The sequence below is a fragment of the Miniopterus schreibersii genome (genome assembly GCF_964146895.1).
Source record: "Miniopterus schreibersii genome assembly, chromosome: 12".
Classification (NCBI taxonomy): Eukaryota; Metazoa; Chordata; class Mammalia; order Chiroptera; family Miniopteridae; genus Miniopterus; species Miniopterus schreibersii.
The window spans coordinates 69,814,165-69,830,450 of record NC_138112.1 but is presented as its reverse complement, the minus strand read 5'-3'; the positions used below and the strand labels follow the sequence as shown (position 1 = coordinate 69,830,450).

The following is a 16,286-nucleotide window of genomic DNA, read 5'->3' as shown; positions in this document are numbered from 1 at the left end:
GCGGGCGCTGCTGTTATCGCATCTCTCAGATCTGACCCACCTCGGGCTCATTTGTCTCCAGAGACGGGTTGTGCCCCACCCGACTCCTGTGGAGCTGTTCACTACCCTGTAGGATTCAGACAACTTAAGGCTGCCTCCTGGGGGGAAGGGATGGAGGCTTCTGGCTGTAAGGGAGCGCAGGGTGGCAGAGGGCAGCTGTCTGCCAAAATGAACTCGTGTGCCCGTGTGTGACCACAACAGATGCTGCTGGCAGGACAATCAGGACAAGGCGATGACGTCATTCGGGGCTCAGATGAAATGTCACCTTTTCAGAGAGCCCTTGCTTGATTTCTCCCCCCCCCCATGTAGAGCAGCCCTGCAGTCCATCTCATGCATGCATTTAATTCTCTGTATAGCATTTATCCCTTCTAACAGTCCTCTCGTCAGTTTCCTGTCCCCTCCCTAGAATGTAGGCCGAGTCCTGCCTGTCATGTTCACTCCCGGAGTAGCCCCTGGCCAGCCACATAGCAGCACTCAGTAAGTGTGCACCTGTTGGCCTTGCCAGGTCCCTGCCAGGCCCAGGTTTTGGTCTGGTGCTCTGCAGCCTTGGAGTGGTGGCTACCCTGGCACTGCCCTGGGTCGATGTCATTAGTGAGCGACAGCAGCACAACCACCCCAAAGGACAAAAGCTGCAAAGCAAGGCCTAATGCTAGTACCAGGGACCTGGGTGTTTCTCACGAGTCAGGGTGGGCTCAGACTGAGATTCAGCCAGCTTCAGCATTCTATGGATGAGAGAATCTCCTTAGCATCATCTCTGACAGAGAGCTGGCCAGGTGCTCCTAGTTTAAGTACTTCCTGTGACAGGGAGCTTACTACCTTCTGTGAGACTAAAGACTAGAAAGCTTTTCCTTAGATAGCCACAAAAGCACCTTTCTGCAGTGCTCCCCACACCAAGCAGAAGCTCTGTCTTCAGGAAGAACAGTCTGTTCCCTTTTACCAATGAAGATATTCAGGGACTGCAATGTTCTTCACCCACTCCTGCCCCTTCTCCATCCCGAGTTCTTTTCTGAGTGTAGTTTAGTGTGCCTGTCCAGACACTGCTTAGAACATGGTGCTCAGTCCAGGGCCCAGGGATCCAGCGGGGAGTGAACACAGATCACAGAAGGATGGTCCCTTCTTAATGAACATGCCACCTGTCCACTGTGAAGTCACAAGTCAGGCTTTGACAGCCACCACACTGTTCTGAGGGCAAGATTGTCAGCTAAAACGCTAGATTATGTGTGTCCCAGTTATGTCCAGATAGGTTCTTCTCCCTAGTCCTGTGCTTCTGCCAATGGTTTTTCCCCCAGTGATTTTTAAAGATAGCTAATACAGTCATATGATGCAAAATACAGAAGGAAGATACAGTAACGATGAAATGTTCTTCCCTCCTGACACTGTCCTCAGCCACGCAGCTCCCCTGCCCAGAAGCACCTGCTGTTACCAGTTTCTGTGTCAGTTATGTTGTTTGCATCAGTGCAGAGCTTGTGTTTATCCCTGTCAGTTTCATTTGGTCAGTTTTTCTCCAGGGCCCCGAAGACAGGAGTCTTCTGCAACTGGAGTCTGTCTGTCTCCCAGAGGCGCTCTGGTTGTGGCCGATGAGCCTGCCTCTGTGCGGAGGCCCCGTCAGCCGCGACTGCGCTCCCAACTTGCCTGCAAGCTCACAGGGAGGAAACAGAATCTGGAGCCCAGGCGCCTTTGTGGTTCTTCATGAGGCTGGGTTTCAGAATCTCGTGAAGAAACTGTTAGTAGGCTCTCCTTCTAGAGACTGGGATTTGGTGGTGCCAGGCTCTGGCCATCTCTTATTTTAAAACTTCAGTGGTGCCCACGATGTGCACCCTAGGTGGAAAGCCCCTAGGTTATTTTACAAGTAAGGAAACTGAGGCCCAGAGAGGGGAAGGCAGCTGCATGAGTGAGAGAGCCTGCTGTTCCCGGGGAGCTCAGGCTCCCAGTGGCCACTGTGTCCTTCCCTAATCTAGAGTCCAGGTCATTTTGTACCAGTGTGTAAGAGACAACACCGACTGCATGGAGTAGAGGTCAAGAGGATCGAGGGCAAGTTGCTTCTTCACACCTACACAAAAGCACAGTTGCACACAGCCTCAGGCAGTTTCCCCAGAGGCACTGGACACGAGTGGGTTCACAGGCATGCGCAGGTGCAGGCCACACATGCCGAGCACAAACATATCCACGACCCCTGCTTTCTTCCCTAGTGTATTTTTTCCATCTAATAAAGGAGCACTTTTTTTTTTTTTAATCATCTTTTTCCAGGTGGATGGAAAGAGCATTTTCCAATCTTCTTTTGTGACTTTTGCTGGGTTCTTTTTCTGGCTTTTCTGCCAACTCCCCGCAGGCTTTGTGGTTTCTCTGAGATGCTCTTTGGGCAGCTGCCCTGCTCCCCCCTCCTGCCCTGCCGGTTCTCAGACTCTGGTCTTGCTTTCGGTGCTTGACCTTGCATGTGCTCAAACCTTCCCAGCCACTCGGCTTTTTATCTTGTCTCTGAGGATTCTACAGCGAGTCTCCCACAGGAAGGGACTGTTACTTCCTCCGCTGTTCTGCACACCCCTTCCCCCCAGAGCTGCTGGGCTCACGCCAAGCTGCTGATGCATGCAGAGTTAAGGGAGAGGAAAGGAAGGAGCCCATGCTCAGCGGTGATTCAGCTCCTTATGCCATTTTCCACACAGCTCATGGGCTTACCTGCGCTGGTCCCAGGTCTGGGGACATTGTTCTTGCTACTTTTAATATTGTTTTCTCCCTGCAAATCCTTCCCTCTGCTCCCACCCTTTCCCTTGGGTCCTCAGGAGCACTCACCCCACTGAAGTCTGATTTCTTAAATGATTCTTTTCCCCTTGGCTAGCTTCACTCCTTTTCTTTGAAGTGGCCAGGGGGCACTTTACTAAGTGTATCATCCCCACCCTGAAACATCCGCTCGGTCACCCATAAAGGCTCAAGATTGGAGGCTTCTTAAAGATCATGTGTCCCCATGTAAGCACATCTCACCACTTTCTGAGGGGCCCATGGCATTGTGAACACCTCTGGTTGTCAGTTTTTTCTGCCACTGAAACAAGAATTGAGTCTGCTCAGAGCTCCCCTGAGAGGTTCCTGGCTCCTCTCCTGGCAGCCACACAGCAAATCTGTAGGTCACCTCCTGTGCCCTCCCAACCAGCCTAGAAGGGTCCACGTCCTGCTCAGTAGGAGGGCACACAGGCTTTGGGGTTAGACTGAGCTAAATTCAAAGGCATGTTTCTCCACCTGCCAGCTGTGCAAATTTACACGTGTTATTAACTTTACCTGTTTCCTCCTCTGTGGAATGAGGTTCCTAGTACCTACCTTGTTGGGTTCTCAAGATAAAGGATTAAATAGCAGAGTTCAGATCTTAACGTTATGCTTTGTACCTAAAAGACACCATTCCTAGTAGATATTTATTGTCACCATCTGTTCAAGCTCACTACTAAACAGATCCTGTGCATGTGAATGGACAGTGGGAAGAAAAAATATGGCACATAAGGCAAGCTCTGCTTATGGTGGAGAGAAAACACATTCAGAGTGAAAGAGAGCAACACATGGGGCTGCAAAGAGAAAGCAAGTCCGAGTATAACACTAAGATGTTTGGTGCTGGACGAAGGTGCCCTACGTGGTCAGGATGGAGGGAGCCGAAGGTCAGCTCTCCCGCATGCCAAGGGAGCCCAACTTTCCATCAGCCCAGATCACTCCCCTGAGCTCCACCCAGACCTATATATTCAACACCCACCTATGAACAGCACACCCTCCTCACCCCAAACCTCCCTCCTCCCACCCAGATCTCCCCCAGGGATGTTCTACCATCTGCTCGTTCACCCATGGCCAGCCCCAATCCTCGACTCTCTCTTTTATCCTGTTCCCCTAACTAACTTGTTGATTCCATCTTTTAAATAAAGCTCAGGCCTCCATTTCCCCAGCTCTTCTACCCTTGCCTTAGCCTTTGCCTTGGCCACAGCTTTTCTAAGTTGCTGTAACTCCCTTCCAACTCTTCTGGTCTCCAGGCTCGTTTCCTTCCACGTGTTGTAGCAGGTGACCTTTCTACAGTCCACCGCCTTACCTTTCTGCCTAAAACCCTTTCTTGGCTCCCCACTGACCTCAGGATAACATGCACGGTCTACCCTGCGGCACAGAGCAGTAATAATCACGGCTCTAAGGCTCCTCCGCGTCCCAGCCGCTTCCTCTCTGTCCTGTACCATCCGCATTGCTTTTCAGCCGCATGAACCACCTGCGGGTCTCAGGATGGGCCAGACTCTCTTAGCTCTAGTTGTTGCTGTACCCAGAACATCCATCGGGTTGGGCATCTTCTGTTGTCATTTCCTTTGCAACATCTTCTCGGACATCCCTCCCCAGGCTGGGTTAGATGCCCCTCCAGTGGGTTGCCATGCAACCTGTCATGCTGTGTGGCAATTGTCTCTATTTGTCTGTCTCCCCTGCTAGCCTCAGGGTTCCATATAGGTAAGGACCCAATCCCATGTCCATCCTGGTACCATCATGCCTAGGACAGGAGCTGGCCCACAGTAGGAACCTAATAGATGTGGGACATATGGATGGCTGGGCAGTTGGGATCTGCGTAGGACTTTGAGTGATCGCCTGGAGTCCGATGACCTGGGTTAGAAACCTGACTCCCTCTCTGCCGCTCTGTGTGCCTTGGACAAGCAACCGAACCCCTGACTCATCCCTTTAGCTCGCTGAGCATTTGCCAGATGCCAGAGTGATGGGTGCTGGATACGGAGCAACGGGTAAGTCAGCACGAGTCCTGCCCTCCTGGGACTCCCATTCTAATGTGCTACAAAGACACTTATGGCAGGTGACAGTTTTGGGCAGGGTGGTCTGGAAAGCCCTCTGAGGAGGTGAGTAGGCCAAGAGGATAAGTGTGGGGCAGTAGGAACATTTAAAGGGGACCAAACAGCATGTTTAGGCCCGTGTGCAAGGAGGAAGGATCTTATTGAAGGGTCAGCTGTGGCTCGTGGGCAGTTCTGCTCGGGTCCAGCCTCCACTCCCAGCACCTGGGTGGGCAAGCCGTCTCAGGTGTGAACCTCCTGCCTGAGCCGCCCCGTCTGGGGCCTGCAAACCTTCCTACACGGCCTCTTCCTCTTTGCTCAGCCTGTCTTCTTCCTCCAGGGCCTGTGAGAAACCTCAGGCGTCCTTAGGGCTGAGGCCTCACGGTGTCTGAGCAGCAAGTCTGGCGTAGGGCCCTGTTGCAACAGGACAGGGCTCTTCATTCTCTGTCACAGACATGTATTGTGTGCCTGTAATGAGCCCAGGGGTACCCTGGGGGGGCAGAGTTCCTGTTTTCTTAGAGCTTACATTCTAGTAAGGGGGAGACAAAAATAATTAATGCCAAGGAGTGAGAAGTGCTAATAAGAAAAATGAAGAATAAGAGAAAAGGAAGTTTGGAGGGTTGAACAGGGAAGGCCTCCCCGAGGTGACTTTTCAGCCAAGACTTGGAGGGAGTAAGCCACATGGACCCTGGGCTAGGAGCAGAATGGGCAGGCAGGGGGGATGGCCCGTGCAGAGGCCCTGAGGCCCAATGTACCGAATGCACCGGGTGTGTCTGAGGAATGTAGAGGAGGCCGGTGAGCGAGGGGGAGATTGAGAAGGAATCACACAGCCCTCCGAAGGTCAGATCAGGGAGGCCTGGCAGGTTATGACGTGGCTTTGGATTATATTCTTAGGGGGATGGGAAGCTGTTGGACTGTTTGAACCAGTAACTCAACACAATCTAACATTTTAAAAGGCTCTCTCTGGCTCTTGTGTGGAGAATAGACGACAGGAAGAGTCAGCAGAAGCAGAGGGAATAAGGAACCTGTTGCAGTATCCAGACGAGAGGCGACAGCAGCAGAGAAAGTGAGGAGCTGCTGGGTTCCGGCTCTGCCTTGGAGGACAAGCCTACAGGACTTGCTGGTGGACTGGATGTTGGGTGTGAGAAAGAGGAGCCAAGGTGATTCCAAAGTTTCCCGCCTCAGCAACTGAAGAATGGAGGGGAAGTCTGTGCACAGGGAGCCGTTCACACCACAGGGCCGAGTGAGCGGAGACGGGAGGCCAGAGGGGGAGCCTGGGTGTTTCAAGGCTGGGTAGCCGAGCAGGACAAAGGGAGGCCAAGAAAGAGCAGCCAGTCCAGTGGGAGGAGGGCAGTGCCCGCTATAGGCCAAGGAGAAAGTGATTCTGGCAGGGAGTATGCACATCAAATGCTCCTGGTGGTCAGACAAGAAAACAGACGCTTGGATTTGGCAGCCCCGGTCATCGGTGACCTTGGTGGGAAAACTTTTGATGGGCTTGTCAAGGAAACAGCCTGGAGTGGGAGGACATGGAGGCAGGGAGAGTGAACAAGCTCTTCTGAAGAATTTCACTCTAAGGGGAGGAGACCTGGTGCGGCCGCCGAAGGGGATCAAGGATCAGGGAAGCGGCCCTGGCTGGGGTGGCTCGGCTGGTTGGAGCTTCACCCCATACACCAAAAAGGCAGCGGGTTCGATTCCCAGTCAGGACAACACATCCCCAGGTGTTTGATCCCTGATCTGGGTGCGAACAGGAGGCAGCTGGTCGATGTTTCTCTCACTCCCTCTCCCTTCCTCTCTCTCTCAAATCAATAGAAACATATCCTCAGGTGAGGATTAAAAAAAAAGAAACAGGGGAGTGGTTTCTGTCGTGAAGACACAGAAAACGGTTATCTGTGACCGGGAGAGAGCTGTCATCAGAACCCGGTATGCTGGCACCCTGATCTCAGACTTCCAGCCTTTAGAACTGTGAGAAATAAATACCTGTTTTTATAAGAAAAAAAAGAATCAGGGAAGTTGTTTTGAACATGGAAGCTATTACTGTGTGTTCATGAAAGAGCCACAGAGAGAGGGGAGGGCTGGTGCAGGGGTTGGGGCCAAGTGCAGCAGCGAAGCCCTGGGGAAGGCGGGAGCAGGGGAGGGGGAGGGGCACAGGCTGCGGGTGAAGCCCTGGAGGCGGGTGCAGGGAGGCTGCAGAAGTTCCTGCCTCCTTACTCTCGTCTCCCCATCACCCTCTTCTCAGTTCTGAGCTGGAACCTGAGAGGGTGAGGAGCTGGCACCCAACTCCGCCTGCCCCACACCCCTCCAGCCTGGGACTCCCACTGGCTCCCAGGTACCTAAGCCCCTGCCCTGCCTGTGGCCACCACTGCCCGCTCCTGGGAAGGCCTCCTGTGGGCACCGGTGGGCACCTCCACTCTGCCCTGAGGAGCACTCATGTTTTCTCTAGTCACCTTAGCCACATCTGAGGTGCTCCTCTCATCGGCCAGATTGTACACCTCGCTGGTAACTAATGTGCAGGCTGCATTCTGGGACAGTTGCACAGACCACACTGGACTGTCCCCCTTGGGAGGCAGGATTTGTTCCATTTTCCAGGGTAAGAGTCTGCAAAGGGCCACACCCCTGGGTCCCAGAGCCTCCCTGTTACCTGGCCAAAGGGGCTCAGGGAGCCAGTGACTGCCTGCCCCACTTGGCTGCCCACCCCTGTGGCTGTCCTACAGGGTGAGAAAGCCAAGTCCCCCATCTGGGCACTTGGTCACAGGGGCCGGCTTGGCATACATGCCTGTCCTGGGAGCGGACGAAGCAGGTGTCAGAGAGCAGATGCTAGGGCTGTTTGCCATCTTTAAGGTTAAGGGTGGCAGGAAAGCCTCAGTGATGGACCCTGCCTGACCCCCTCCACCTGCAGGTGCAGAGAGCCCTTTGGCTTCAGACTTCACCAACTTCCAAAAACGATGGTAGTACCGAGGGAAAGAGGGGACTTGGAATGGGAATGGTGGTGTTTCGGACCCCTGCTCGCCCCCTACTGGCAAGACACTTTCATGCCTCTGTTTTTACGATTAAGACAATGGGATTTGCTTCTTCCCAAAGCCAGCTCCCAGTGGTTTTTGAGCCGAGTTGGCTGTGTTGTGCAGAAGGGTGGGGGTTGGACAGATGCTGCCACAGTGAGAGGCAAAGAAATCCAAGGCTCGCTAGTTGGTAAGAAACCACCGGTTTATTGAATGAAAAATCCAGCATCCACCCAGACCCTCCCACTCTGCCCTCTCTGGCAGGGAGAGCGGCACAGCCTGGAGATGCTTTGGACAGTGGGGCTGAGCCATGGGTGAGGGCTGGAGGAGCTTGGGGGAGGCCTGGAGAATGAGAGGGAGTTTTCAAAATGAAGTTCTGTGCAAACTTCTGGAAGGGGTGAGAGGGCAACGGTAAAGTTCTGGAGGTGCTGGTGGGGGACGTAGGGCTGCAGCTGGGACCCCGACCCACTGTGTTCAGCCTCTTTTGAGAAGGCTGATGGTAGAGGCGGAGGAGGGGCTCAGACCCTGAGGCCCTAGTGAGGGAAGGAATGGAGCCTGCTGAAGGGACCTGGGGCTGGGAGGATGACCAGGGGCCCAGGAGTTGAGGTGGAGAACAGCAGACCAGGGAAAGGGAGACAAATGGGCATGGGGGGGAACAGGGAATAAAGGGCTTGGGGGCCACAGACAATACACTGGTGGGGGGCTGTCTCCCAGCTCTGCAGAGTCCAGAGTTTCAGGAAGAGGCAGAGTTGTGCTGGGTGAAGGGGGTGGGAGGCAGAGGGAGAAACAACACAGGAGCCTCGGGGCACGGACAGGGACTGGTGCCCAGGTGCACTGCATGAACTACCAAGAGACTGGCCGTGCAGCAAACCAAAGAAATGCTCAGGACACAGGCCAAATCTACAGGGAACCTGGGGGTGGTGAGGACATGTGTGTGTGGGAGACCAGGAAGGCCTCTCTGTCACAGAGATATACAGCGCCGCCACAGAAACTGTCCTGGGGAGAGGAAGGGGTGGGAGCTGCCCCTGCGACTGAGGGGAGGGGTCCCGTGGGCTCAGGCTGAGCAGCAACTGGCAGCTGGGCTGTAGAAAATGGGAGGAGGGCTGGACTCCCTGCTTTGGGCCAGGATTCCAGGTTTCCTATTTCCAGGAAAGGAACTGGTGCCACTGGGAGAAAGAGGTTGGAAGTCTGGGGAAGGCAGGCCAAGAGGACTTAATTCCAGGGAATGCCTCAGGCCAGCAGGGGAGGAGTGGAGAGGAGAGAGTGGTCTACCCAGGGATGGACCTGAGCAGAGGGGAACAGGGCAGGGACCCCAGTAGCATTGTCCTTCAGGATGGCAGGATGGCAAGGGAGATGCAGGCCCCAGGGCCAGAAAAGGGGGTGCTGAGCCTGGGCCTGCTGGCCTCCCCCTGCCCACAGGCGGTGAGACAGGTGGTAGTGCCAGAAGGGAGTGGCCAAGAGACAGTGCCCTCAGGTGGTCTTGCTGCCACTGAACAGTCCCACTGGAAAGTGCTTGACATGGGTGGGCCACTGGGCTGCCAACTGGAAAAACTTGATGTCACTCCACTCAACGCCATCGATGGATACTGGGGGTGACAGGGGAAGGGTGTGACCAGGACTGCTAAGACCATCTTCCCAGGCTCCCTGGGCGGCATCGCCTCCCTGCCCCATGGTCCCTTGTGCCCCCCCCCCCCCCCCCGGTCCCACTGTGCCCACCTCTCAGCATGGTCTGCTGCTGCTTGGCAGAGCAGATGAGGCGGCTGATGCCTTCGATGACTTGGCTCTTAGAATCCACCTCCTTTTCTCGAGGCTTCTTGCTCAGGAAGATGGTGGGAACTGGAAAGCAAGCAGGAACACGGCTGTCACAGCCCCTGGTAAAACAGCCCATCCTCACCTCCCCCACTCCACTGTCCCCTCTTCCTGAGGAAGGGGAGGTGATTTATGGATCTTGGAGTCCCTGCCCTGTCACAGCCTGGGTCTCTCCCCACCCCCCAGGCCTCGAGATCTTCATGTTTAGTGAGGAACTGGGCCAGATGGTCTCTGAAGTCACTTCCAGCTTGAATGTTCTAGGCAGCCTGGGGGGCACCGCAGGCTGGGCAGGGAGGGAGGCTATGCAGCAGTGTTTGCACCAGTGCGGCCTGGGAACTAGCTCTGCCTGGGATGGGGTCCTTGTTCCACTCTTGCTTGGGAAGAGGCAAGAACAGGACTGCTGGGCTGACAGCCCACCCAGGCCAGTCTCAGGGTGCAGCTGCAGGTTTTGGCACAGCCCCTGCTGCTCCTCAGGGATCTCTGGAACAGAGGTATGAACAGAAAGTGGCCCAGCTGCTTTGGGAGAACAGGGAGCACCCAGCAGATAAAGGAAGCCTCCTTCCCCACAGCTGGGGAGGTGGGTGCTATGAGGGCCCTAGAGTCACAGCCAGATCTGCAGGTTTACAACCCCAATTGACAGCAGCAAGTGCTGCCCCAGCACTGGCCTGGTTGTGGGGGTTCCTGCCTTAGTCTCCCACAGCACAGGACCCAGGGCCACCCCAACTCTTCCTCTGGTGCCTTAAGCCACCCCTCTCATCTGAAATGGGCTGTATTCCCCTTAAGTCTATTTTTTCCTCACCCAACGATATGTTTTTATTGATTTTATTTTATTTTTTAAATAGTTTTTATTGATTTTAGAGAGGGGGAGAGAGAGAGAGAGAGAGAGAGAGACATCAATGAGAGAAACATCGATCGGCTGCCTCCTGTATGCTCCCACTGGGGACCGAGCCCGAAACCTACTGGTTCACAGGATGACACCCAACCAACCGAGCCACACTGGCCAGGGCTGCTTTTATTGATTTTAGAGAAAGAGAGAGAGAGGGAGGGAGGAAGGGGGGAAGGGGGAGGGGGAAGGGGGAGGGGGGAGGGAGAGACAGAAACATCAATCAATTGCCTCCCGTACAGGACTCAGCTAGGGACTGAACCTGCAATCTAGGTATGTGCTCTGACCACGAACTGAACCCACAACCCTTTCGTGTATGGGACGACACTCCAGCCAACCGAGCCACTGGGCCGGGGCTCCCCTTAACTCTTAAAAAACAACTATGCCCTTAAGCTCACGAAGGCTTGAGTGGCCTCCAGGGTGGGGTGTGAATGCGCTGCTCCATGGGGCCATGGTGACCCTGGGGCTGTGGCATGGAGGTGTCCCTCTCTGTCACAGAGTCTATTCTTGAGGACAGTGGCCAAAAGGCTCCCTTCCTTATGGCGGCACTAAATGCCTCGGTCCCAGGGGTGCTGATGCTCAGCAGACAGGGACCAATGACTCCCTGGGGACCATTCCTCTGTCCAGAGAAGAGGCAGGGCCCCTGGGGACCCCAGGCTGCATGGACCACGTGAGAATTGCACTGCTTCACCCTCATCCAAGGTCTCTCAGAGGCAGATTCTGTCCCAGACCCTGAGAGAGGAGACGGGTAGGTCTGGTGGCCCTGATGGTCTCTGGCCTCAGATGTCACTTGCCTTTCTTGTTCTTTTCTTTGGTGACGACAGTCATTGCCATGGTGCCAGAAAGCTGGGCCTCCCCACCATGAGGCAAGCGGGAAACCTGCACTGAGCGGAAGACGCTCTTGAGGGTGTTCTTGGAGCTGGCATCTCTCTTGTCGCCTTCCCTCCTCCGCTCCCCAGGGTGGCCCAGCCAGTAGTCCACCTGGAGGCCAATCACGTCCCCATATGGACTGTTGGGGCTCCTAGAGAAGGGGAACAATAAAGGAGAGTAGGCTCTGCCCTCAGTTCCCAGCTACATGGCCAGGTGTGTGGGGGCAGAGTGGGGACCACCAGGCTGTGGGAAGGGTAAGAGGAGGTGGCCAAATCAGCGGCTCCAGGTTCCCTCTAGTCTCAGAGAAGTGGTTCACTTGGGAGTGAGAGTCAGGCTGATCTGGACAAAGCCAGGAAATAGTGAAGACTTGGATCACTGTGAGTGGGGGAAGCAAAAAAAAGAAGTCATGGGGATGAGGAAAGCAGGCAGGAAGCTCTATGAAGGAACAAAGTGTGTGCATGCACACACACATGCACACCGGCCCCCACATGCATGTACACACGGACAGCAAGCAGGGCCTGGCCAAGCTTGGCCGGAGGTCGGAGATTAAGTGGGCAGAGGTGGCAGCGCAGCTGGAGTGGCTCCGGGAGAGCTGGTGGGTGCTGACCTGCGGCTCTCTCACTTATGGTACCTCAGGGATAATTTTAGCTCCAAGGAGAAAGCTGACATTTCCTTGAAAGGAGGCGTCAGACACAATAGGAACATAGGCTACAAAAGTCATCTGACATTTCTTTCTGCCTGGTTTCAGCGGTTCTGGGAAAGGAGGTCGAGATGGAGGCTGGTCCCCAGGTCCCCCAGGTCCCCTGGAACCTGAGTTCAATGGGGCCACATGTGGGGTTCCCTCCTTTTCCAGCACTGGCCCTTCACGGAGGGAAATGAAAAAAGGGGTAGAGGGTGGGGTGGGATTCGAACTCTGAGGCAGGCTTTTCGCCACCCAAGAGCACTTCACACTCTTCAGAACCCCACCGTCACTGGTGGCTCTGGAAAAGCCGCCAGCCAGGCCTCCCCTCTCTGATGCTACAAGGATGGTCATCAGAGGGAACAGAAAGAGGCAAAGGCAGAAGGAAGGGAAATGGAGGGAGGAGCAGCAGAAGCTCCTTTCTGTTCCTGACCCAGGCCAGCTCTTCTCCTACGTCAGGGCCGGTTCCTCAACCCTCCATGACCCGACAGGGTGCCTGCTCCGCTGCTCCCAGGCCTCAGTGGGACAGCTGCCTGCAGAGAGGCCTCCCTGACCATGGGCTATAAACTCTGGATCCTAAAGAAATTCCCTCCCCTTCATAACCATCCCACCACTTTCTACAGCACCTTCTGCAATCTATACAGTTTGAATTTCTGTGTTGCTTTGACCTTGTGGGGCCCAGGAACCTGAGCTGCAGGAGGGTACCGCCTGTCTCATTCACGGTGACAGCTCCACTGCGCTGATGGGCAGATGGATGCGTGAACAAGAGCGGCACCTCCCCCGCACCAGGCACTGGCACACATGCTTATTCATGCCTCACGTCCTGTGACCTCACTACTTTACCTCTCCTCTCAGAGTAAGAAATGAAGCTTAGTAACTTGTCCAAGGGACAAAGATTCTCTGGTTGACCCAACTTAATCAGGCTCCTGCATCTTCTCTAGGCCCTTCTCTGTGTACTTCCTTATAAAATCCAGTTGTAGCAAAAACCTTGCTAGATCAGCTAGCAAGAATCCCCCACCGTCCACATCTGATCACCCTGGCTATCTGGTCAGGTTCTGCACCCCCCACCCCTGGCGCAAGAAGTGTCTGATACCTCGACCTGTCTTGATTAAGAATCCTGTTAGGTTAGTGTAGCCAGAATTCCCCACCCCTGAGGCTTCCTCTCAGTATCTTCCATTCACTGACCCCACATTGCTCCTGGGCTATAAATCCTCATGTTTATGCTGTATTTGGAGATGAGCCCCATCTCTCCCCCCCACTGCAAAATCCATCACAGTGGTCCCTGTACCTATTGAGATAGCCCCCACCTTGAATAAAACCTCCCTTACTGCACTTTAACAAGTGTCGCTGACTATAACAGAACCACAGCCCAGACCCAGGTGTATCTGATGCCCACGCCCACACTCTTTCTACCACGCTGGGCAGAACCAAGACAAGATGTGCACACAACGCTTTACAGGCGACAAAGAGCCTCTCATTCAACACTGACACTCTGCGAGACAGACAGGGCAGCTGGAGCTGTGTGATGACTTGCCCAACCAGTGACCCAAGTCTCTGAATTCTAACGCCAGTGTTCTCACCACACTACCTTCTAAGCCCAGTGTGCTGTCACTGTTCAATGATGCGCAGCCAGAAGGGAAGTCCTGGACCCTGACAGAGGGTACATCAGGAAAGACGGGTACAGTGAGAGCCTTACCCCACAACGGCGAGAGCACTGCTCATGGATGGGGAGGAAGGTGGAGTGGCCGTGGCATCTCGACTGAGGCCTGAGCTGGAGGGTGGGGATGTGGAGGGCACAGTAAGGCTGACCACAGGTGAGTCGTCCCCATCGCCTGTCAGATGACAAACACAGTTTGCCAGAGGAAGTCACCCCTGACCAGCTGGTGGTAAGGAGTTGAGGTGTCCCTGTCCCTGTCTCAGTGGCAGCCTGCTCTCCTCTGGGCCTTAGATACTTGCCCACTACCCCCCGCCACCGCTTCACCAGGGAGAAGGGTACCCACGATGCTCCTGCTCAGACTCTGACCTGAGCTAGGACACCCAAGGTCTTTATCTCCGGCCTGCTGGATAGAGAAGAGGCACCACCCTCACTCCAAAGAAGCAAAGGGGCCCCAGGCTCACCTGTAGCAGAAGGAGAGTCTTCAACAAGACCCACCTTCACCACCTGGGAGGAAAGAAGAGACAGTTAACTAGATCCTCTCACCAAAGGTGCACATATGCTGACTCAACTGGAAGCAGATGGTTGGGAGCAAAAGCCATTACAACACATTATTTGACTGTAGGCTTTAAAAATCTCTGGGAGTCCAGAGCGGCCCAGAACTCTGAGAGATGTGAAGACAGTTGGCCCCAAAGAATGAGGTGGGGGCTCAGGAGACCTCATGGCTCCTCTCTGGGGCCACAGGCAAGTGCACCTCGAAAGCAGGAACCCCTTCTGTACTCTTCACCTGAGAAGGGTCATGTGGGTAAGAGGTCATCTCCTCTCACCAGAGAAAGATGAAGAGCCGCCCTGAGAAAGCAGGGGAGACAGGAGTGTGGGGGGGGAGTCCTGCACGCCAGCCTGTGCTCCACGCCAAGGGAGAGTGCAGCCATACTGATACCTGCTCCCTCCGTTCCAGACTTCCTGGTATCTGGAGGAATACCAGTGAGGAGGGGTCCCAGCTTCACCCCACTAAGGTAACAGCATACATTTCAGCTTCCCAAATAATTTTAGATGTCGCAGAGTGTATTCTGGGAAGGATAGAGGGTGCCCTCCAGTGGCCATAAAAAGGCACAGCTAGAGACAGACTGAATTTCACAGCTGTGACATCAAAAGACAGAAGTCCAGTAGGCTGAGGGCCCAGCACCTGGCAGAGGCTCAGCAGAGTTGAGAGGCCACAGAAGGTGGGCTCTGGGGACTGGCGTGAAGTGGAGATCATGTGCAGATGGTCCCCTTGAGGCTGCTGCTCAGGATACAATGCTGCCATTCTTAGAATTCTCTACGCATCCTTAGACCCCAGAAAGTAACACATCGACACTGAGCTTCCTGGATACTCCTCTTGCTTCCCTGGCATGGCATGAAGCTGCCACCTCTTTTGTTTGTTTGAATTTTAGATTTTTTACATCTCTTTCTTGGCTGTGAGGCCAGAGTGGGCAGTGATCCATAGTTCCATGAAGATGTGAGTCAGACTGCCACCCAGGCTACAGGCCACGATCTGAGGCCTCCAACACGGCTGTGGGAGCAGCCCCAGTGGCTAAATGGGGAATGACTGGACTAGCCAGACAGTAAGGCACAAGAAGGGGCCAGAGAATTTCCCCAGGCTAAGGCATCTCTCAAGACCACTGAAGACATCCAGAATCTGGGCCAAGCAGAGAAGAGGGACAGTGGGAGCTGGCCCCTTACCTGCCCCTTCGCCCAGAGGCGAGGAGGGCCCTCAAAGAGACTATACAAAAAGATATAAGCTGACCTGGAAAGGAAACTTGATCATCTCACACAGGGAAATCTGAGTTTCAGCCATGCTTCTGTGGTATGGTTTGGCCCTGGCAGGTCAGCTCTGTCCCCTCGGGGCTCCCTCTCTTGGCAGGTCTCTGTCTTGTGGCCCAGCCACCACCAAATGAACCAAAGATCAGTACCACCTGACACCAAAGACATCCATGAGGTAGGTGTTCCCTTTTTTTCAAAATCCACTAGTATAGAGATGCTCCCTTGACTACATAGGAGGGGAAAGAAGAGACCCTCATTCTCAGTGGTCTATCTGATCCTAAAGATGGAAACAACCGATTTCTCAGACTTCTCTTCAGAACATCACCTATCATTCCTTCTGAGGAGGCTTTCTTTTCCCAGGGCCTGTAGACACTATGCTCTGGACAACACTCCATAGGCCAAGGCACCAGGTTCAGGGCATGGTGTAATAAACAAGATACCAGCGATGATCTGGGGATGGTCATGATTCCGGACAGGACACAGAAAGGAGGAGCTCAGTACATGGCCAGCCCAGCATTTCTCCACCTTGGCCCTGCTAACATTTCGGGCCACATCATTCCTTGCTGGGGGGCTGTCCTGCGCCCTGTGGGATGTTAGCAGCATCCTGGCCTCTACTCACTAGATAGATGCCAGTAGCACCCCCACTCCCAGCTGTGACAACCCAAAATGACTCCAGACATTGCCAGATGTCCCGGGGGAGAGTCGCCTCCGGATGAGAACCACTGTCTAGATGAGTCTTCCATGTGTGTGTGTTGGGGGGGGGGGGGCAGGCCGG

At 54.5% G+C, this 16,286-nt stretch overlaps 1 protein-coding gene across 1 annotated transcript in view; it reads right to left on the bottom strand.

Annotated features, from left to right (window-relative positions):
• Positions 1-8,004: 8,004 nt before the first annotated feature.
• PACS1 (phosphofurin acidic cluster sorting protein 1) overlaps positions 8,005-16,286 on the bottom strand; it is a 95,364-nt gene continuing 87,082 nt past the window's right edge. Inside the window, exons 20-24 of the mRNA XM_081154780.1 lie at positions 14,173-14,215; positions 13,751-13,886; positions 11,300-11,526; positions 9,530-9,649; positions 8,005-9,399 (exon numbers count right to left, since the gene is read on the bottom strand). Of these exons, the coding sequence (XP_081010906.1) occupies positions 9,284-9,399; positions 9,530-9,649; positions 11,300-11,526; positions 13,751-13,886; positions 14,173-14,215 (642 nt within the window). The 3' untranslated portion in view covers positions 8,005-9,283. The remainder of the gene's footprint in view (positions 9,400-9,529; positions 9,650-11,299; positions 11,527-13,750; positions 13,887-14,172; positions 14,216-16,286) is intronic.